The following is a 23,733-nucleotide window of genomic DNA, read 5'->3' as shown; positions in this document are numbered from 1 at the left end:
TTAAACTTTTTAAAAAAAACTGTCGGTGCTTTGGATGGCTATTTTATATCTTCTCTTAAGCTTTTTTCAAACGGTTTTATTGTTGTATTTATAATTTCCTTCAAATAAAATACATTTGAAAGGAATCCTTTCTTCTTTACATTTAAAGGTGGCTGTAAGTGCTCATCTCCAGAGCAGCTTGTATGTGATTTACTGCATTTTCTATAGCTGTTGTGGGGCATTTCTCATGTCCTGTGCTGTCTCCTTGAGTAGTGGTGTAATTGCAGTTGTAGGATGCCTTGAGTCTGTGAAGTGTTCTTTGATGAGTCTAGGAAAGGTAAAATGTAACTACTTATAGTAACATGACCCCAGAGTTTAAAACTGGAGCAGTTTGGGTTTTCCTTGTTATCAACTTCACAAGTTCAATTCAGCTATAATAGAAAACACTTCTTGTGGATGATAGTCTTTATTTTTTTCCAGTGGCTGGAAGCTGTTCCTCTGTGGGGTATCCCTTGAGGTATTGTTACAAAAGCTGAACATAGGAAATGGTGCTTGAAGTGCACAGTAGATATGTATATCCAGTCAGGTTTATTACTTTTATTTAATAGCTCTAGAAGAATGACATGCAATGCAGAAGGAAACTTTTCACCCACAGAAACAGACATCTAAGAGAGGGTATTTGACATCTTGCTGTGGGTGAGGGAGAAAGCTGTAGAGCTTAAAAGTAACTGATTTAGAATAGTAGCTTATTTTCCATCTCCTTCAAAAATTAGCAAAGGCTAACTGTAAAACATAGGAACCAGGTTCAATGCATTCATTATTTTGTGTGTCAAAATAGTGCCAAGTGATACTAGAAATAAATACAGTCAAGCTATTTAGGACAGTTGCCACCACTGAGTTGGAGGAGATCTGCAGAGGACAGCTACAGTTCTTTGGAAGGTGTACAAGCTTGCTCGGTATATTTTTGGCTTTTAACAGTTACCATTATTCCTTCATTTTCAAAAGAACTAGCACATAGAGTTCAAAAAGAAATTGCATGCTATTATTAGTGTGCAGTAACAAAAAGCATTGATTATATTCACTGTTTTCAGTATGTTTGATGAAATGTTCTCTTGTCAGGGAAAAATATTGGTAGTTAAAAGTTTTAATATAGTCATAGTGCATTCTTGGTACAGGTTATACAGTATTATAAAATCACTGATATATCAAACTGCTATTAATAAATGCTAAAATATGTGCTCTATTTACTGTCAGTATATGCTTTAACAATTACCTTGCCTGTCTGTTTGCTGTCTTTATATACTGCCCTTTCATTCACTAATTATTTCATTAAAATTTTAACTTAATAGAAATTTCTCCACTAAATCTTAGTACAAAGTAACTCTAGAATTATAAACCACACTAGGCTTCACTTGTACGGCTCATATCTATTTAAGATTAATAAGGACTGGGGAAAAAACAATAAAATTATTTCATTAATATTTTCTTTAAAGTATTTTGGAGATGGGAAAACTGCCACAATGAGATTGATAATGGAAACAAATATGTGTGTATACTGCACCCTCGTTGTAGATACAGTGGAACAGACTGACAAAGTACAGGACTTCTACATTTCTGTAAGAATATAAATTAGCAGTTGCAGAGGTATTTTTTTAACCAGCAAGGAAAACACAAAATAACTGGTTAAATTACTGAGCTATGCCCCAAAAAATATTTGTATAAAAATTACTTGTTCTGCTGAATTTTTCTTGTAGATTTGTCTTTAAGCTACAGTTTCAGTTTTTAACTGTCTTTGTCCCTTCAGATGTGGTCTAAAGGTTTTGGAGTATTATTAATGTTTAGAATAAAACCTATATTTTCATTATAGCTGTCAGTAGTTAAAGAAATGTGGTTTTGTAATGTCTTCACCATGTGAATAATTAAAAAAAAAAAAGTGCATTAAATGTAGTGCTCAACACTAGAAAATAGCCATCTGTTCCCACAAGCTGGAGTATAAATAGAACAAGCAAGGCAAGACAAGGATGAGAGTGGGTGTAAATGGTCTGCCGTTATGGAGTATATGTTCAACTAGGATGTTTTCCTGAATTCTGCAAAGTATGGAGTGCAACTCCATAGTTAGATATGGCATAAAATTTCTGGAGCAAATGCTATTTATTTTACTTTTTTCTTCTCTTCGCATTCATTTGGAAGCAGAACATGTTTTAGGCATCCTGAGAAATAGAACGGGGGGGGGGGGGGGGGGGCGCGGGGAGCCCAACCAGCTTCACTACAGCAATCCATAAGGGTGGGATTTTGAGAGTTTGGTTGTTTGGTTTGGTTTTTCAGGATATTGATCAAAAATGAGTTGTGCTAACAGTTTTCCCCTCATTCTCAACTCGGAATTCTGTGGATAGTAAGGCTCAAGATTAGCTTTCAGCCAATGTGGTTAACTGTTGTTAACGTTTATAGCAGGTCAGAGCAAAATGTAGGGTTGTCATATTCAAGATTAAACGAACTTGCCTATAGGGACTGAGAAAAAGGAGTTTTAGAAAACCCGTATCACTGGCATGTAGCTGAAGCCGGTTTGTTCCACATTACAAGCACCCTTCACATTGGAGGTCCTTACTTCTGCAACACCGTTATTTTTCTGTTGCACATCAGCATTTAGGGGCTTACTGGCCTGATTGCCTTCTGTAGGCAATGCTGTTGCACGAACCTAGTTCTTGCTACACATAGCTACTCCACTCCTTTTTGCTTTTCTGGCAGTCCTCCTGCAGCCTGAAACCTTGTGTATAACGTCTTGGGCCCCTCCTGATCACATTTAAGCATCTTAAAACTTGGGTGGAAGGTCTGAAGAGAAGTGTTGGCACAGCGTATGCAGAGGGAGAGCCCTTACTCCCTGCGTAATAGGAAGTCTGTGAGACTGCGAGGAAGGGAGCCTGGAGACAAGGCAGGGGCTTGGTGCAGAGGCTTACAAAGCGAGTGCCATTGCCCTTAGCAGGCTTTGGAGTACCTGTAAAGCATTTCTGAGTAGTCATCTAAGAACAGTCTCTTGACTTTTTGGAATGCTTAAATATTTAATAATGCAGCCAAGGTTATAAATTCAGCTGTTTCCTTCTTTTAACTGCTGCATAGTTTGTAGTTGATAGAAACTCCTTTTGGGGCTTAAGCATTTTTTGTTATTATTTTATTTATTTATTTATTTATTAACCAGGAAGCTCACCTGGGTAATACTGATCACTAGAAAATAGTTCTTCATAGATGTTCCTTCATTAGGTCCCACACTGGCTGAACTACGGTTAGCAGAGTAACCTTTTGTTTCTCTGGAATGCGTGTGCTCCTGTGTCCTGTTTTAATAACTACTATTCTGAAAGAACAGGGTTTTCTTCCAGGAACCTGAAATTGCTTGCTTTAAACTTTCTTCAGTATAAACCAGATGCAAGTAAATCCAGGGTAAACGATATCTAAAACTAAAATGATAACATTCCAAGGTTTATTGGAGAAAGTTAATAGAAATTAAGGGGAAAAAATGAATACCCTGTCTATGTAGACGAGCCACATAGATTGCTTTCGGCCTTTTATCTGACAAGGCTGGAGCAATGATATTCACAGCTAAGAGATTTTTTTTTTTTTCCCCCCCCAACAACCCTGTGTGTCAAAGTTGTAGTCATGAAAGGAGACACAGATTTGGAAGCTCTTGCTTCCCTCCCTCAGCATTCCAAATGCATCTTTGGTGGTTAGTCAGATTAAAGTCTTTATTCACTTGAGGGTTTCCTTGACTCAGGCTCAGACAGGAAGGAGTTCTAACGTAGCTTTTGATAGACTGTCAGCTGCCTAGTCCTGTTTTGGAAATGATGATACTGCTTAGTATGACCAGGTATGATTATTACTTGCTTCTAAAATAAACAGAAGTAGCTAATGATTGCTTTGGTGGCCAGCTGAACTCTAAACAAGATGTTAGTCAGCTATGACACAGAAGTTCTGCTCTTTCCTGTTGAGCTGTACAACATTCATATCCCAGAATTAGTCTCCATTTTTAATTTATACAGAAAAAACTGAAATAGATGCACGCAGCATGTTGACTATTGAGAATAGAACTTGGGAAGATGCACACGTAAACCCCGCAATGCCCCCCTGGCTCTTTTCCTTCAGATATTGGGAAAGGTTTCTGAAATACCTGAATTTCTGAAATATTGTGCACAGCACAGCTTAATTCCCCATGAACATCTCTCCTCTTCACCGTAACTTGGAGCTCACCTGGATCGATGAGTCTCTTGACACAAGTGCTGTACTTGCCAGCACTAGGGACAGATGGCTTTGCATTGATCCCTTCACTGTCATTTGTCCCTTCCTGACAGTCACCTTCTGGCTTTGCTTTTCTGGATCCTCATGAAGATGGCATTTAATTCCTTCTTGAAGAAGGATTAAGTATGCTTTAGCTGGGAAGAGGTCCCTATACGCCGATTCTGTGTAAGATAGGGAGGGTCAAGATAATAACACCTACCTGTTCAGGACTGATGGGGACGGGGCGTGGGGGAAGCTGGTTTATACTCTGGCTATTTTCAAGTAGCAGAATTCCCCTGGAAATTAAATGTGTTTATGCTGGAAGGGGGTTGGGTAAATTGTTGACTGACAGAGCTGCTTGGCAGAATTGGAACGTATGTCACCAGATTCTCCTTCCCTCCCCCCCTCCCCCCCTTCACATGCAGACTGTCCCCATGATCTCTCTATTTTCTGGTGCTGTCACCAGCTTATCCCATCGAACCAGAATGTTCACCTGCCTTGCTGTGTACCCCGGGCTGTTTCACTTTGTTCCCCTGCTGTCTCCTCTATAATGCTGTTACTGGAGTTATCGTGTCTTACTTTGTCTGCAGCACTGACTCCCTTAAAAGTAGAAAACCCTGCTTTTCTACTAGGTTTTTGTAAATATCTTAAGTGATTTATGTCTCGGTTGTATTGGTTAGGGGAAGGCATTAGTAACTTGCTAGAAGGAATCTGTTTGCAAGAGCAAGTACTTATGCAAGTGCTAATGCAGATTTGAACTTTTCAGGCTTTTTCCTTCGTAAATCTTCATCTTGTTTGTTAAAAATTGTAAAACGTCTGCCTAACATGATTACTAAATACTGTTGGTTTTTTTTCTTTTCTCTCCCAACCCAAGAATTTGTCCCTTTGTACAGCAGCTCTAATGTACATTCTGAGTAGAGATCGTTTGAACATGGATTTAGACAGAGCTAGTCTAGATCTGATGATACGGCTTTTGGAATTGGAACAAGATGCTTCTTCTGCCAAGCTGCTCAATGAAAAAGACATGAATAAAATTAAGGAAAAAATTCGGAGACTGTGTGAAACTGTTCACAACAAACATCTTGATCTTGAAAACATCACGGTGGGTATCATGCTTTTATTTGAAAGCCTTGATGGTAGTGGAATGCTTAATAAAGTGGAACTCGTAAACATTATCCTTAATCTCCTATCTCCCAGCTGAGGAGTCATGACACTTTGTCTACCTTCTATGTATATACGACTGCACTGCAAGTATTTTCTTCAAATGTGAAATTTCCTTTCTAAAAGGCTGTCAGTAGGATAAAGCTATGATGTTCTTCAGCTGTCTGATTCACCGTTCACCCCTGCTAAGGGCAGCTAGTTAAAGGTAGCAATTAGTAACAAGAAGCACTTTAAATAACCATGTGTTTAAAGACAACATTTGGATTATTTGACTCTTGTTTCTTTGCTTAAATATTATGTGCACATTCCCAAACAATAGGGTATTACTGTGTGTTAAATTGAAAATGTAGTGCAGGTTCTCCCATTAACAGTAAATAAACATCTGTGCTAAAGAAACTGATTTCTCTCTCCCCGAAGTGTGGTGGCAGATCTGTTGATTAGCATAATTGTGGACGCATTTTTTCCTTCCTTTCTCAAACATGTTTGTTTTTTACGGATGTATCTTCAGCTGCAACAGTGTGAGCTGTTTTTGCTTAAAAATAAATTTGGCCATGGTTTGATGCTAGCATCAAGCTAGCTTGAAAAACAAAGGGTAAGTTGCAAGTCTTATTAAAAGAGTACATTTAAAGAATTGATGACAGATTGACTGGATGAGTAGTCATAGATGGCAAAATTAGCACTGTGGTTTTGCTTTCACTATGTTTCAATATAACAAATGTTAGTACGGTCTTAATTTTTGAATGTCTTGTATTATACTACTTATGTTTGAAAGTTTCTTGTTAGGTTTTTGCTGTTTTTCATGTAATAGTTAAACCCAACAGGAGAAGCTTCTGATTTATTGTTTATAAAGTAAGCTTTTTAAGGCTTTATCTCTGCAAATAATGGTCCAATTCCTGCCAGTAATCTGCAGTTAAGATTGTATTCCATCTTAGGTCAGATTAAACTATTATATGCCTTGTTGAGCTGCCATTTTCTTTTGTAATTTTGTGACTTCTGTTGGTTTAGGAAGGGTTTGGTTTGGCTTTTTTCACAAAATTCTAGCTATGGAAAAGATAGCTGAGTTGATATGAGAAGTCAGTATTATGTAACAGTAGAAAGAGTTGAATTTGGGGGGAGGAAAATATTATTAGTATTTTTGGTATATATTGGTGTAATTCTTAACCTTGGTAATCTGTTCGTGGTGACAAAGGAGAATTGTTTCGAAGTTTCAGGTTTAGGCTTGTTTCCTACAAACCTATGAAATGTGCAGGTAGGGGGCTTGTATTAATTCTCTGGCCTTTGAAATCTACAAAGGAAGAATAAATTTGAGCTCGATTTTGCTGCTTTCAGTTTATTCTCTAAATTCACATGATACAATATGAAGATACCAACACAGAATGAAATTTGTTCTCTAGGTGGTGATCAGCTAGGGACTGGTATAATCAGCGTCTTATTTCAGCACTGTTTTGGCACTGAAGACAACTCACATAGCTCACAGTCTGTCAGTGCCAGGATATCTTTTGCACTGTAAAATATAAGACAGCTCCCTTTATTAAGCATGGAACAGCTGGTACAGGTTCCTCATTGCTAAAGCATCCAGCTACACAGACCACTGTCTCCTATTTGAGCTTTTCTCATTTTCATAATCTGAGCTAGCCTGATGATTTATTTTTTTCTATGAATTGTAATTCTGTTCTTGTGTTTTCTTAGGCATGGGTTTTAAAGGGAAAGAATATATTAAAAAGGACTCTGTCTTCTGAAAGTTGTCCATGAGTAAAGAGTAATATTATCAGAGGCCATCAGTTTCAGCTGGTTTTTTCTTTCTTTTTTTTTTCTGAGGCATTTGTATTTCTTAAAATTTTGTTGAGCTGTTGTAAATGTGTTGAATACTGTAGTACCTCACAGATGGAAACTGGTTCCCTCCCAGCTGCCCCATCTAGAAGCATAGACTATATAGCATTTAGAGAATATGTGCAAGCCAAATGAGATAATTAGGTTGTCTTCCAATTTATGATAGTAGCAATGGTAAGTTGAGACCATAATGAACTTCATATGTGGAAGATAAAGTTGCTTTCACATAGATCTCTGTCATGAGATATAATGAGTAATCTGTTTTGCACTAGATGACAGGCAGAAAATGCTAACAAAAATGCAAATTTTGTGGGGGTAAAGAAAAGATCTGTGCTTTTTCAGACTCAGACATAGCCACTAAGAAGCAGAAGGATGTTTTGATAACTCCAGTTTGTGCCTAACTGGTTACGCCTCTGTTGTTTTGAATCTTGCATAGATCAGATGAAGATGATCAATACTGCCTAACTCTTCCCTCAAAATGTTATTTGTGTGTGACTGCCTAGATCAGGCTAAATGTTGAGTGCTCGAAACAGATATTCAAAGGGTTTTGTTTTCTAGACTGCTGTGAACATTAAAATGTAAATCCCGAAACGGAAAAAGACTTTTCCATGGAATGAATTTGTTCCAGGTGTTTTTTTGCTGTCTTAGGAGAAGATAAAACCTGAGGATCTTCTCCTTCAGGTTAGCAAATGGCCCTGCCTGTCAGCATAGCCCTGTGAAGCTCACACTTGCAGCTAGCTCCTCCCTCTTGCATCATAACAAAAACCTTCAGAAGTGCCTTCTCTTTTCAGTTGATGAAAGAGGTTATTCTGGTTTTCATTCTCAGCATAAGGCTGAAAGCTTAAGGGACCCACATTTTGAACCTTTAGTGTTAAAATTTTATAGTAATTGACATAAAAAATGGATAGAATGGATTACTTTTCTCAAAAGCAAAAGGGCTACAAGGTTTGATTAATTTTATTAAAAAAAACAAAACAAAAAGAGCCAACAACAACAGCAAAAAATCAAACAAAAAAAAACCCAAAACAACCCTGAAAATTATATCCTTAAGCCCAGTAGTATAAATACTGAATTATTTATACTTTATAATATTTAGAATAATTCTCAGGGAGTGTTTTTGAAGTGTGTTTCTGCAGTGTTACTGCGCTTTAGCAGAAAACGAAGCATCATATTTTAAATATTGTATGGCCTTTGAGCTTTCATGGTGAAGGTAGGAAGTTAACTAAATCTTTTGTAGCCATTCGGATCTCTAAGGAGAGTTTTCAATCAGCTTCTATCAATCTGGCTTACAGTTACACATGATTTCAGACATCCATGTTAGAATATTTTCAAGCTCAATCTATAAAATTGAAAGGAATCATCTGAAGAGGATGGGAAAGCTACAGAGAGCTAGGGATCTGTCAGACTGCTGTCTTCAGGTTCTCTCGCCTTCTCCCTCAAAACACTTTCTCATTTGGCTGGCTTCGGAAAGGGAGTTCTCCATCCATTACTTAAAATATGCTCATCTCCTTTAGCATTATGTTTTTAGCTTACAGTTTTTGAAATTGTGAGGTTTTGGATCTTGTACCTCCCAGTGATGAGAAGAGAACGCTCTGTAACCAAGTGTGTTTAGTTTCCCCCCGTGGGCAGACTCGATGAGTGTCTGTTGGCAATTAAAGGCAGTTAGCAGTTTCCCGGGTGGTGGAACAGTTGCAGGAGTAATTGCAGCTTTGTCTTTGTTTCCTCAGTGATGGGGAGTTGAGATGATGCTGAGTCAGGGAGGGATGACCGACCTGTTGTAGGTTTGCTGCTGCTGCTGCTTGTGTTCCCTTGTCCCCCACAACACTTTCATGACCCAAGGACTTTTTCATTTACGTTGGAGAAATGCTGTTACTCACTATATGCTCATAAGTGACAGCCTGCTACAGAGCTTGCTCCTGAAAAACAGAACTGACTGACTTTGAGTGGTAACTTTTCATCCAGAAGTTTCTTTTTCCAACTTTCTTTTTCTCTTTGGAAGTCAGTATTTTGAAAACCAGGAAAACAGCTGAAGATATTGGGGGTGGGGGGTGTGATACAATTTATAACATGGTTTTCTGAGACAGTGGGGTGTTTACTGAAGCCTGGTGAGTACTGTTAATCCCTGGAGGTGCTCAGGTTTGAACTGGTATCCTGGAACGTGCTGCACAGCTGAGAATAAGCACAGACCTCCCTGAAGCATTGCACATCGAGCCTGTCAGGGAAGGAAGATAACTTGAAAGTGGTTAAATTCACTTGGCTTTCATCAGATCTCAGGCCTTTTTCTCTGAGCTTTCGTTGTTGCACCTATGCACCATATATGAGATTATTAAGCTTACAGTAGTTCAGATTTACCTGTGCATTTTCCAGGTGTTACAGAGGTCTATACTGGTCACTTTTGTGTAGGTGTGAATTTATGTGTAAGTATATGTTTTATTATTAAGATTTGCCTCTTATTAGAGGCCTTTGGAAAAACAAGTTACAGTTTTGACTTTATAAATGGTGTTAGTTTTGGTTAAAAACATTGCAAGGGTATTAACAAAGATAATCACCTAAAATCCCTTCAGCTTCCATTTGCAGGGGGTAAACTTAACTTGGCTGTTGTTGAGTTTTGATATACATTCCTCTTTTTTTTTTTTTTAATATCTCTGTAAAGGTAGTAAGATTTTCTACATTGTTATAGTTTAATTGCTGTCTTCTATGGGTTTGACATTTAAAAACACGAAATACCTATGTTAGAATTAAATGTATTCTACAAGCAGCAGAGCCAGTGTGTCCAGGAGACAGAGAAGCAGTGTTCACTGTGGCTTTGCTTGTGGTTTTTCCTGCCCGGCTTATTTGACAGTTTCCTTCCTTTATTGTTTCTTTTGATAATAAGAGAAACAGATGAAAGGAGTCTGCTTAGGTTTTCTAAGCTATTAATAAAATCAAGAAATGTTGAAAATGCAGAGTATCTTTTTATCATTACGAAGTATATTGTTGTTACACATACTTTTCAATCTGGGCTCCCTCTGGTGGTTCTTCTACTCAGAACCTACAACTTTGCTTTTTATGGGTTTTATATGACATGTATTTATATGATTTGGTAGATTTGCTACAGCTGCCTATGATGATATCACTAATTCTGGAACATAACTCTTTCAGACCGGGCATTTGGCAATGGAGACATTACTGTCTCTCACCTCAAAACGAGCTGGGGACTGGTTTAAAGAAGAACTGCGACTTCTAGGTGGTCTTGATCATATTGTAGATAAAGGTATATTGGAGATGCTGCTTTAACAATGTGAAAAATCAGTAATCTTCCTAAGATGTTTGCTTTGCTTATATGTTTTCTGTGGTTAAAAATGGAAACATAAGTATTTTTTCTCAGTAGCATTAAAAACAAAGAGTGCAATTCGATATCGAGTCACTGAGAAACATTAGTGACTGTAATCTGTTGCATGTGGGATTGAAAGTAGTTTTAAGGTTCAACGGAATGTGTATAATGATGCATATAATACGTGAGATTAAAAATGGCTTAATCTTAGACAGAATACAGATTACTGTGTTACATAGCTCTGTACATCACACAAATATAGCACACTTACTCTGGAGTAAAATCTCCTTTACAGTCTTCTAGAATTGTTTTCAGGCCTGATTTTTTTCAACTAAATGTCCTGGAGGAAGTCAGCCCTTCAGCAAGAAATGATTTTTTGTTTCCTTATTTTTTAAAGACTTGTCTTGGGTTTTTTTGGATGAACATCTCACAGATAGCAGAAGGGATATTTCTAAAATGAGTTCTTGAGCTGAGTAAAGCTTGGTCTAAAGTAAGCAAAGGGATGAACAAAGGAAGGATTGAAGAGATGAAAGCATTGTACAGTTTCAGACTTGTCAAGTATGGGGAGAGTGCACTTGCTGTATCTTTTTTCTCTTCTACAAAGCAGTGCATTACAGTTAAGAAACAGTCATGTGCTGTACAATCTCTTCATTGTCAGTAGAAAATAAAATACACAGGTAATTTGTGGTGACAATTGCAAACTTGTAAAGCCAAGATTGAAAGTTTGTGGTCAGTTGTTTTGTTTTGGTTTTTTTAATTTACTTGGAGAAATGAAAAACTTGGGAATGCTGATCATGTCCTTCACGATTGTTTCCTAGTATTAGTTTTGTATAGCGTAAAACAAGGTTGACAGCAAGTCTGAGTAGCTAGTTTATACACTTGGCTTTTGAAGATCTCTTACTGATAGTGGAAAACAATTTCTTTTTGCTGTTTAGTTAAAGAATGTGTGGATCACCTAAGCAGTGATGAAAATGAAGAGAAATTGGTTGCTTCGCTATGGGGTGCAGAAAGATGTTTACGGGTCTTGGAAAGTGTGAGTATAAGCAGATGCATCATATTTCTGAAAACCGCTTTTTCTCAAGTGGACCTTTTCGATGTTACATTCTTTCAATGTATTGTTACATAATTACACTGTAATGTTGATTATTTTCTTTATAGAGGATACTGATTTTCTGATGTTTATCACTGGTCCTGGAATGTTTGTTTGAAATTTTATTTTACCATTCTGTTTCTTTTTGGTAAGAAAACTAAATGCAAAGTGATGCTTTTTCTCATGTTCTTACAAAAACCTGCTGTTTATGAATGTTGTTTTCAAGACCATGGGTTTGACTCTCCAGTGTGTGTCTAATAATAACGAATCATTATAGAAGCACCGTTTTCTTAAAAGCAATAATTCAATGTGTATTTTAAGGATTGCTGCTTTCAAGTATCATCTAAGTGCTGAATGGGGAAACTGCCCTGAAAGTCAAACTAGTCCTGTAATCAGTTGAGCACGTATAATGAGGTGCGAGATACTTTTTTTTTTTTAAATGAGAATGAGAAATTTGAACAGAATTACATGGTGGTTTTGTGTAGAGCTAAATTGACAGGAATTGTGAGCATATGCTTCTCTACAGTGCCTTGTTTTGCCAAGTTTCGTGTTTGCTACTAGTGTTACTCTTTTTTGTGTTGTGATACGGTAAGCAAGCAGAAGAGTGTTGTGATGTTTCAGCAGTACATCTCCATAGCTGAGAAAGCAGCGGTGGGGTTCAGCGTGCGGGTCAATGAACCTCAGCGAACACCGTAAACCCAAGTTAGAGGACAAATAGTTCCAGCGCTAACTTGTTTCTTTGCTAAAATAGAAAGACAGACTCAAAGACAGCGTAAAGTAAGCTAAAACCTGAGAAAGATGAACAATTGCTGAAGTACTAATCCAAGGGTGCCTACTTTAATGGCACCTGCCTTCTGAACAGTGAGAGAAAAATGTTCAGATCCAGTTTCTGCTTTTATATTTGATAGATATGTTTGCCAAGCAGCAGTAGAAGAGCCTTGTTTAGTGGTAGAATATTCAAATCTGAGCCTAAGGGTGGTTTGTGATGTAGTGAGGTCCTTAGGAGCTGGGAGAGATGACAAAAATCAACACACCAAGTCACGAAAATTTAAAAGAACTTCTGCTGTTTCTGGAAACTTACTCTGAATTTCAGTCAAGGGAATCAAGAAAAAATGTGATTTTTATGGTTGGATGCATAATAAGCTCTCAGAACAAGTTCTAAAAACAACATAACACCTAAAATTTTGTTCTTTTATATTTTTGTGTGTATTTACATACACTCATACACACACCTGGGACACTATAGTTCCAGGAGATAGAGTCAGGGTTCTGCTGTGGCAGAACATTCTGCCACGTGGTTTCTGTACTCACTATAGTTTTATATAAGATGAAGAAGATGGTTTTATCTTCAGTACAACAATTCTGTGTGAATAATTACAAAGTGAAAACTCTAAGGAAATACTGGACAATGACAAGTGAATGTTTACACTGGATAATAACTAAGAAATGTGCAACTGAATGAAGCGGGGTGGTAGGGGGGAGGGAGTGTTTCTCTTTCAAGGAAAAAGAAGTCCCATATTTAATATTACTTTCTCCTCCTCTTTTCAGGTAACTGTGCATAATCCAGAAAATCAGAGCTATCTGATAGCGTACAAAGACTCACAACTCATAGTCTCCTCAGCTAAGTAAGTTATAACAAAAAGACAATTTTGCAGAGTGCTGCACATGATAGGGCAAAAACAATAGATAAATTGTTATACTAGAAGAGTCTAGGGGGGAAAAAACCCCACAGTTTCCACTGTTAATTTGCATCAAGTAACGCTGAAGTTAATTTACATGAGGGTATGTGTAACTGCCTGAGTACTACCAATACGTAGCGCTGCTATTGTTGGCTCTGTAGAAGCTGCAAACTGTGGATTCAGCTCCTTCTGTACCTGGTTAATATGAACACGGAAGAGGGCAGTTGGGAAGCCACGTTTATTTATTGTTTTTTCATTATGCTTAAGTGTTTACTGAAATGGAGCGTAACAGAATTGAAATAGTGAAATTCTGTTCTTAGCTGTTCTCCCTGGCAAAGATGCTTGTACAAACACCTCTAACCCATTTATCAATCTGGGTGAGGTCTCAGTTGACTGGCAGAGATTGTATCCCTCTTGTACTGCTCTTCATAAGAGAGCAAATGGAGCTGAAAATTTGGCTCTGTGGGCCTTATTGGAAACATAATTTCATGGTTGTAGGTTAGATATTTTGGGTACTTCTTTAAATAAAAAAGCCAAACAAACAACAAATCAACCAGACAAAAAGCAGCACAGTTTATATGCTATTTAGGCCAGTATATATTTTTGTCATTTTTTGTGTTGTTGGTAGTTGAAACGAGTGTTGTCAGTTTAACATCAAACTAATGACATGCGGTAGAACCATGCCAGTGGTCCAGCAGTGTTAGAAGATTAAGACTTTACTGCTAGGAAGTCACGTGTCATTTGTTTATTTCTTACCGAGTGGAAATAGCTCTGAGGACGGATGGAAGTAGCTCTGAGGACAGAACAAGGGAATGTTTAGATAACACTGTCGGGATAATGTTGTGCCTTGATGGTCAGAGGATATGAGAGGCTGGGCTTGTATGGTGAGGCGATGTCTTCTGTGAGACTGTGGAAAGAAAAATGAACTTTTGCTCTTGAAATCTCAAGCTGATAAAGCTCTAAGCCACAAAGCTTTCCTGGCCTTTGTTTTCACAATTTCAGTTGAGCTCATAACAGATTCTATAGCTGATAAGTTTGTTATGTCTCCCTACTGACTAGGCATCTAAGTGTCAGAAAAATTCTGCATGAGCTCTGTATTTGAGGTTTTTTCCTGGTGAAACAAGTATAAAGGTGGAATGTCCTGTATTTTGTGGAGGTAATTTTGTTCTGCATCTTCTCCCTGCAGAGCACTGCAGCATTGCGAGGAGTTAATTCAGAGATATAACCGTGCTGAAGACAGTATCTGTTTACCAGACAATAAGCCTCTGCCCCACCAGAATGTAGCTAACCATGTGGGTAAAGCCGTGGAAGACTGTATGAGGGCCATCATCGGTGTCTTGCTCAACCTGACAAATGATAATGGTAAAACAAAAAATTAGCATGTTCGGTGTTACAGCATCAAGTAAAACATTTACGTGCGCCCTTTCCTTACGCTGATTATGATTTTTCTATCTACAGTGTAATAAAGTAGTTATGTATGGTAGACGCTTGCTTTACACTAACGGGTAACTTGTCTTCGCAAATTGGATGAGTATTTGCAAGCATTACGTGCTAAGATGCAAGCTTTTGCGAAAAGACCCCTGTTTGTCTTTAGGGCGAAAAGGTTTTTATCAATCGGCTAATGATGATGAAAATGAGTATTTTCAAAAGTAAGCCTCTAAACTCTTTTTGTTTGCAGAATGGGGTAGTACAAAAACAGGTGAACAAGATGGTCTGATAGGCACAGCTATGAATTGTGTGCTTCAGGTTCCAAAGTTCCTACCTCAAGAACAGAGATTTGATATTCGGGTGCTGGTAAGCTATTGTATCTTTTACATCAGTTTCACCCCCTGGTGCATTTAACTACTCTGGTTCCAAATTAAGGAGCAGCCACTACAGTTTTCCTTGACCTTATATATACTTGGTGAGGTGCTTAAAGAAAGTTTCTGTAAGGATTTGGTGGCTTTGAGCGCTAACTATTTTCCCTGTTTGGTGCGAAAAAGTGCACTGCTAGATGAACAAAGAGATTTAGCTAAATAAATCTGTGAATTACCTAATTTTCAAATGTCTTTTCAATGTAGAAATACACTGGGTGTTATTGTTTGAGATAAAGGCTTTGTCAAATTTACCTCAGCTTATGTAAAAAGGGTCTGTGTGGCCTAAATAGCAACACTGAAATTGTGCACGTGACGGGTCTTTTAAGATTATAAGCTGAAGGTTGGACACCTGACTCCCTAATCTATGAATGAAATCACATGTTTTAAAATGTTTTCATGTTAAGACTTGTAAAAACAGGATTCCTGCATACAAGTTCTATTATAGAGGGATCTCAGTTTTGCCTCCTATTTCTTTAAATCCTGATCCTTCTATCAAACTGTTTCATAAAGGTGTGCTGCTAAGTTACGTGTCCTCAGAAAGATAAGGCTTAAAGGCGACATTTATCTGGATAGCTGGTTTTTGCAAAATTATCCTTTTTCAATATGTGTAATCCTCTCGGACTCTCCAATTCTTGCAGGGATTGGGTCTGTTGATCAATCTAGTAGAATACAGTGCTCGGAATAGGCACTGTCTTGTCAATATGGAAACATCATGTTCTTTTGACTCATTCTGTACGGGAGAAGATGATAGCCTAAAGATAACTGGACAGATTGATGCTGTTCAGGCTTTAGTGCAGGTAAGAAATGTGTTTTTCCTGTAACAGTTACCATTTCTCATTATTGGGCTGTCAAGGGGGAAAGGCAGAACTCTGCAATGAAGATTTGACATAATTTTTTTCTGTTTAGTATTTTGAATAATTCAGCATAGCGGGAGAAGAGTGGTGCTGCTCACAATTTTGACTTGTTCAGTACTGCCCATTACAGAAACAGCTTTCCTGGTAAAAAACAGTGGCGTCATTATTACAGGCACCCAAAGGCTGCTCTCATGCTCCATAAAGCTTTCTTGTTCCTATAGAGTTTACTTCTAGTTTTCTTGTTCCTAAATGGTTTACTTCTAGTTTTGTTTTAAACCAGCTGTAAAAACTGTGAGCTGCTCCTGTCTTAAATACTTTGCTTCCATAGATTTTTTTTCTAAGTATTATATTTTGGGGAGTTTGTAACATTAAATTAGAGAGAAAAAAAAAAAAGTATCATGCTTTACAAGAGCAATAAAATATGGATGTAATGATTATGGTTGTAAAACAGCATTATTAAATGTTATATTGACCAACTTAAAAAATAAAAAAAGAAATTCACCAATAATTCTGGTGAATGTGTTCCACCATGCAAACTAAAATAAAAGAATTTAAAGGAAATACAGCCTTTTTTATTTCAATTGAGATAATTTTATGGACACTTTTAGCAGTTCTTGTATTTAACTATGTGAAACAACTGTGCAGCAGTGGACAAAAAAAAAAGAAGAATAAAAATAAGGAATGCGTTCAGCTCTGAAGCAATATTTAAAAGTGGTGGTTGTATGGTTTGGGAAATAATTCAGAAGATGTAAGTGTACAGTATGAGATTGTGACTGAAGCAGCATCTTGATAAGTAATTTTAAATTACTCTTACTTTTCTGCTTTTTACATACTAAGGGAAAAGCTGAGGGAGCAAAGAGGATAGCTAGTAGGAAAAGAAAATAAGGATTAGTAAAGAACAAAAATGGACAGGGAAATACGGCAACTTTTAGTCTTCCAACTGCGTCTCAAAGAAAACGATGAAACATCTACGATGCCTACGAGGAGCCTGCTAGTTCAGTGCCGGCAAGGGCGGGAGGGAGGCTCTTCTGTAGAGCACAGCGTTAGTGTCAGGATAAATTATATTTTCTTTGGAAAAAGAAGAAAAAAAAAAAGGCTATTAAGAAAAGTATTGACGACTGTCTTAAGCAGTGAATTGTGAAGAGGAAATAAACTTGCAAGTAGTAATTCAATGTGTTTAGGATTTAATTTCTAATAGAAATTCCCCTGAAATTTTCCCCATTAGCTATTTCTTGAGTGTGAGCGAGCGGCACAGCTGGCGGAGAGCCAGACAGACGAATTGATTAAAGAAGCTCCTACTGCTCAGCACGATAAGAGTGGGGAATGGCAAGAGACAAGTGGGGAGATACAGTGGGTCTCCACAGAAAAGCCAGATAGTACTGAAGAGAAAGATAAGAAAGAAGAAGATGATGAAGAACTTGATCTTAATAAAGGTATGTTGTCTGGTTGTGACGAGCTCAGAAAAAGCAAAGAACTCTTGTGACTGCATAAATTCCCACCTTCTGCTTCCTATTGACGTGCAGTCTCTTGGGCTGAGATTTCCTCAGTGTGTTCCCCAGGTGAAACTGTTACAGATCGTAAGTAGGAGCAGTTCAGAGCTGAAGCATGAGAAGTGGAAGAAGAGTTAGGCTACTTTTCATTTTCTTTATGTACCTTCGATCAGTTCCTTCTTAAAAAACAAACAAAAAACCCCAACACACACACAAAAAACCCCACACCTTTTTAGAGGTTCTGTGTAAGAAATATTCTGGAGGGATGGCTTTTAGGGCTTTACCTTATTCTTCTGAAACAGTCCTTGAAAGTTACCTGGCTTAATTTAGTGGTTTTTTTTTTCCCCAGGGTATCATGACCTGTTCTTGTTTCATGCTGCTTTTAGGGATTCGTTTTTTTCCTCCGCTCCTTATTTTCATGTATGCTTCTCCTGTCCCCGTCTTCTTTCTGTCTGAGTTCTCCCTCCATTTGGTGGTATCTCAGGTACCTATGTAAAGCCTTTATGTGCTGCATCTTCAGTAGTTTGCTCCAGGAATTTAAGTACCTGTAAGCTGAGTTACCGTAGTTTGTCTCTGGAAAATGTATCATGTCTGAAACGTCAGTCCTTCTTGGTTTAATCTCCTAATAGTAGGTGCAGTGTATTACTTCTAATAGCGTTATGGTCTTCTAATAGTAGGTGCGGTATATGACTTTCTCCAACCTTGCTTTATATCCTTTGTCCTTTTTGTAGCTCCGTCGTGGTGGCTGCAGCTGTTTGTGGTTTGCCCAGAAATGCTGAGTCTTTAGCAAATGGGACTGTATAAGTTATCCTCGATATAACTTTTGGTGGAAGTCTCACTGGCTTGTAGCATCACATGAAACATTTGTGTTTGTATTTTGGAGTGTTAAGCATAGAGTTTGCACACTATAATGGTTATTAATAAAATACTGTGTAACATAACGGGTTGACGGTGAGTGAACACCATGTTTCTGTTCAAGAATGTACTGCTGAGGTAGACAGAGTTTGTCTGATTCTTGCCTCTGAGGTCTCAGCCCAAAAGCTCATTTTGTTTCAGAGGAAAGAATTCTGAGAAGTGATAATGAAAGATTGTATTTGAAGCAGTAAAAGATACCAGCTGCTTAGAGAATACAATACACTCTGTTGTCTCTCTTTACAGCTCTTCAGCATGCTGGGAAGCACATGGAAGACTGCATTGTGGCCTCGTACACAGCATTGCTTCTAGGCTGTCTCTGCCAAGAGAGTCCAGTAAGGGAATAAGTCAATAACTTGCTCTGAAGTCCAGTATGAGTTTTGGTGAAGTAATAATTCGCGGTATTGAATAGGTTTACTGAATTAGGGTTCAGTGTGAGCTGGTACGTTGATGAAGCTACACTGATGTATATAGTTTAGTGAAAAGTTGCCAGAGGCATTCAGTCTGAAACAAATTTTCTGAACATCGGTATGTTTATCGAAACCAGTTGGAATTGAATATTTAACCTCTTCTGCCTCTCTCTCCCTTCCACTCTTAGTCTTAGCCAACAAATGAACTTGCTTTGGAAAGGCAAAGGAAAAAAATTGGCTCACCTATTCTATAATTAAAACTCGCTTTCTTTTTCGGTAGTTTCAATAAGCAAGTTAACATCAGACTTGTTTATTCATTTTTATCAGTCTGCTTTATTTTTACCTCCATTGAAATTACATGAAGTCGCGTATGTCCATGTGAGTTGAAGATGATTGCCTCAGGTTGGAAATACATAATAGAACTAAAAATGTGGAACTCTAATGGCCGAGAACTTCATAAACTTTTTGGTCAAATATATACTCAAATGAAAGTGAGGTTCAGACCTGCCTTCATGCTTGTCTAAATTCATCATGTTGGCAGAAGTGGTCTTTCACGTGCTGTTCTGTACCTTTTGACTGATTAGCTTCCATACAATTTCAGTGCTTGGAGTGATACTGACAATAAGTTCAATAATTCTCAACCCTTAACAATTATAAAGGGAGATTCTCTACGTGTCAGGAGAGTGATCTGGTGGTGGTTTTTGTTCTTGATAATCCTCTAGGTTCCGGGGAGATTTGATGGCTGTGATCACCTTTAATGGGAATCCCCAACCCAAAAAAACCCCAAACCAATCCAAAAAAACCCCAACTCAAAAAAAAGAGTTTAGCAATTGTTGTTTCCTAGAAACACCATAAACATATTAGTGTTGTTTGAGAGACTTAAATCATAGAGATGACAGCGAAAGCCATCTTAATAATGATGTGAATATACTTGTCTTAGTGCATTTCACATGCAGGGTAATACAGTTCTGTATTGGAAAAATATTTCCCAAATTAAAATGGATTGTTTTATTTCTTAGATCAATGTGACTACTGTGAGGGAGTACTTACCTGAAGGGGACTTCTCGATAATGACTGAAATGCTCAAAAAATTTCTCAGTTTTATGAATCTTACTGTAAGTAATACATGTTTTAAATTGATGTATGTCAATATTTTTGTAATTGTGTTTTCTGTTAATAGTCCATACATCTTTAGAAGCACTTAATATTTTTCAGTTTGTGTCTTTAGAAGAGCACAGGATGGTTTTCTGTTTTTAAATACTGAAAACCGATTTGTCTGTCATTACTTTGGTAGTAAATGGGGAATGAAGCTACTTCCATTTCATTTGGTTGTGACTGGTCAGGAAAATACTTTTGAATCTGAACCTAATTGCTTTTACTGACACATAATTCTAAATACTAAAATTTGGAAATGAGCATAGTTCTCAAGTACTTTAAAGAGGTATTACAAATGCTTGTTTGTTACTTTTGTTTTCTGTTACATTTTCCAGTGTGCTGTTGGAACAACAGGCCAGAAATCTATCTCTAGGGTGATTGAATACTTGGAACACTGCTAGATACTTAACTTCCGCTGCAGGCACTCTAATGCTGGAGCTACCCTTAGACAAAAGAAGAAGTCATGAAAGAAGTCCTTGAAGGATATACCAAGAGCATTCATCTGTGTCATTCGTGTTCGGATTTTTAAGGCTACCTGGTCTCTTAACCATGCGTTCAGCATTTTCTAAAAGACAGTTACTACATCAATCTGCAACTATCAAAAATGAGGGGAAAAAGGTTCTGAGGAAAGTAAATAAAGAAACCATGCTGTTTATGATGCAGTGCAGTATTTAAATATTTTTTGGCAGGGTTTACCCTCCCTATCTTTTTTTTTTTTCTTGCTTTGTTCGTGACAAGTTTCAAGGGGAAAAACTTGCTGCTGATAGTGCAACTGCTGTTTACTGTTGAGCCACTGTTTCATGCCAGCCAGGTGCAAAGGCAGCTTAGCTACTGAGGTATCAAACAAATGTTCTAATAAAGAAGTTCTGGACAGCAGCACCGCTCCTATTTGAGTTTAATTTGCTCTTGCTTTTTTATTACTAGATTATTCCAAAATCATAAAATATAAATTTTTAAATACTTTTGTGATTTTAACTACTGTCTATATTTAAAATCTGTTGGAATCCAAAGAGGCGAGGATTGGATAGTTTATTTTTTATACTGTTTTGATTGAAATTAGGTTGCTGAACTATTTCTCAGTTCTAAAACTATCACGGCCCATGTACTGTAAACTGATAGACCATAACACTTGGTAGTTCCAAGAAGCATGCAAACCCATAAACACACAAAGCCATTTGAGGGTATGTTATCCATTAAAAAAAAAAAATAGTAACTGTAAAAAGGTGTGCCCTGTTTAAAGAAAGAAAGAAAAAAATATTTTAAAAAAAGAATATTCAATCCCAGGGTAGTTTACACTTCTAATAAGCAAAAACTTTGAAATGCTGTTTTGATTTGTTTCAAGGAAGCACTCAAGATGTATTTTATAATACTCAATACAAAGAATTTGGATGTTTTAGGGGGAAGAATTTTAAAGAAGCTAAAACACCAATGGGGATTAATGTTTCCAGCTGACATAATCTTTCTATTTCATTCTTCTGTAGTATGACAAAGTTTAAATGCATACAACACAAAGCCTTAAATTGCTGATATAGCTAAGATTTTGTTCAGTCTGAGGTCTAGTTCACAGCAAAGCATTGTGTTTGAAGACTTAAGTGGAACAAAGAATCCCAGAAAATACATGACTTTTTAAACAGTTGTTTTCTTGCACTCATTATTCAGACCAACAGAATTGGTAATTATTTTTATTAAGGTGGTCTTGAATATTTGCAGACTGTTCTGAGATCTGCTTCATTGACATTTTTAAATACCTGTATAGGTAGTTGCGTCATGTTGTTCCATTGAATTTGTAAAACTTGAAGCCATAAAAATATTAGTTCTATGTATAATGAGGGGGAAATAACAGGAAATCTAACCTGCTTTTAGATCTTGTGTTATCTCCATGTATAAAGTTAAGAACTCGTGCTTTTGTATCAGTGCCAGCTGTAAATTTTTTACATACAGTGGCTGCCTTCTATGTCTTCCTATTTTTGATAATGCAGATTGTTGGGAATTCTGTAAGGAAGTAACTGATTAGCGGCAAAAATCCTATGTTGGTCATACTTTTTTGCGTTTTCTCTCATCACCTTCTAAAACTTAGTGTATCAGTGTAACTCAGAAAAGTTTTTGAGGTTGTATTCCCCTTTGTTTTAAAAAAAAATCATTATTGAGAGAGAGAGAAGCTGTATGTAAATGATAGGAGGAAATCACTGAATATTTTGCCCTTCTAGTTTTCTGATTTTTAGAGATTTTCACTTACTATAAAATCTTGATTTGATTATGTAGTTTTCTGTGGAGAGATGGCAAGAAAAAATAAAATACAGATGTGATGATGGGGGAAAGCAGGGACAACTACCTTTCTTTGTTACACTGGTAATTGTTTGGGAATTGCTTTACCTCAGTGTTTAACAGTTTTTTTTAAATGTAACTAATTGTCAAGCACTGACAAATGCAGATTTTTTTTTTTTTTGAGGGTGGGGGGAGAAATCACCCTGTGAACTGCAGTGCGTTTTTGTGTGTTAGACCCTCAAATAACTCTGCATTAAAGGGTACTTGAGGCCAACTTGCAAATTAAAGTTTTAAAGTAACTTTTTTCCATTGTAAATATTTGTGTAAATACTCTCAATTGGAAATTAGAACAGTAGAGTACTTTTCTGAATCCAATCCTATTTTTATTTTATACAGTATTTCTCAGCTGTGATCTTTGGAGCAAAAGCCAACGGCAGGAAAAATAGTTTGTACCAGTTTCATGAAGTATGTCTTTGGGTTTTTGTAAATAATTTTAACTCAAATAAAATTGCTACTTTCAATACATATCTTGTCTTTTAACATGCAATAAAACACTCCTCTGAGTGATTGCAGAAAGGCAGTGTCAGGTAAATTGTTAAAGGGAAGGAGGAAAAAAAAAGAAGGGTGGGGGGGGAATTAAAAAAAAAAAAAAAAGCAATAGAGGAGCATCGTGATGGTAGCGTTCCACAATATTCAGTGCCTGGACCTGAGGTTGTGTGGTCAGTCAAACCAACAAAGCCTTGGAGTTTTCTGGAGATGATGTGCTCAATCTCTTGATGCATTTTGGAGTACTCCACACAAGTTGCTGTTGATCTTTCAGCTGAAGGGGCATGTAACCACTCTAAAGAGCTGTAGTTAGAATAACAAAAACATGCTTACTTATGGTGATACTTTTCATGTCTTGGGGGATGTTACTGGCTTCTTTCTTCAGCAAAAACTGAGAAAATTACTGTGAGCGTTGCACTGTTTGTTAATACAAATGATGCTTTAATTGCAGGGTGGATTTTTTTTTCCCAATGGATTTTTTTTTCTTAAGTGATACAATTAGATGCAGGTACAATACGCAATAATTCATAAGCTGTAAAGCGAGTTAAATGTGATGTGTCATCTCAGTGCCACTTCAACAAGCATCAGTGTAATGTAGCTTTATTTCTGTGCTCTAAAGGGATGTTACTGAAGTTTGAAATATGGAGCAGTATGTTACTAGTATGTGCCACTGTAGGAGGCAAATACAGCTTTATGTAAGCAAATGTGTTCCACAAAAACCCCAACAGTTCTGTAAAAGTATTTCCTCTTGGTTATGTTGTTGGTACATAAATACAGGAAGCATTATGTGCGGGGGCTTTGAGATGACGTCAGCATTTTGAGATTAACGGGACGATTGTGGAGCTGCTGTAGAAGATTTGGGAGTCATCGCCTTTCACATGAATCATTTCACTCTCAGAGCGCTCTGAAATGCTCGATTTGCATAATAAC

General features: G+C 37.3%; 1 protein-coding gene across 5 annotated transcripts in view; it reads left to right on the top strand.

Annotated features, from left to right (window-relative positions):
• Window positions 1-22,782, top strand: part of WAPL (WAPL cohesin release factor) — a 159,810-nt gene extending 137,028 nt beyond the window's left edge. For all 5 annotated transcript variants that reach the window (XM_040607165.1, XM_040607168.1, XM_040607164.1 and 2 more), the window contains 11 exons: window positions 5,117-5,344; window positions 10,375-10,486; window positions 11,482-11,579; window positions 13,185-13,261; window positions 14,502-14,677; window positions 14,994-15,109; window positions 15,810-15,968; window positions 17,251-17,458; window positions 18,674-18,762; window positions 19,857-19,952; window positions 20,328-22,782. In XM_040607165.1, the coding sequence (XP_040463099.1) occupies window positions 5,117-5,344; window positions 10,375-10,486; window positions 11,482-11,579; window positions 13,185-13,261; window positions 14,502-14,677; window positions 14,994-15,109; window positions 15,810-15,968; window positions 17,251-17,458; window positions 18,674-18,762; window positions 19,857-19,952; window positions 20,328-20,393 (1,425 nt within the window). In that variant the 3' untranslated portion in view covers window positions 20,394-22,782. The remainder of the gene's footprint in view (window positions 1-5,116; window positions 5,345-10,374; window positions 10,487-11,481; window positions 11,580-13,184; window positions 13,262-14,501; window positions 14,678-14,993; window positions 15,110-15,809; window positions 15,969-17,250; window positions 17,459-18,673; window positions 18,763-19,856; window positions 19,953-20,327) is intronic.
• The last annotated feature ends 951 nt before the right edge of the window (window positions 22,783-23,733 follow it).

The sequence above is a fragment of the Falco naumanni genome, chromosome 9, assembly GCF_017639655.2.
Source record: "Falco naumanni isolate bFalNau1 chromosome 9, bFalNau1.pat, whole genome shotgun sequence".
NCBI classification, from domain to species: domain Eukaryota; kingdom Metazoa; phylum Chordata; class Aves; order Falconiformes; family Falconidae; genus Falco; species Falco naumanni.
The sequence above is the reverse complement of the archived record's forward strand: the minus strand, read 5'-3'. Positions and strand labels throughout refer to the sequence as shown.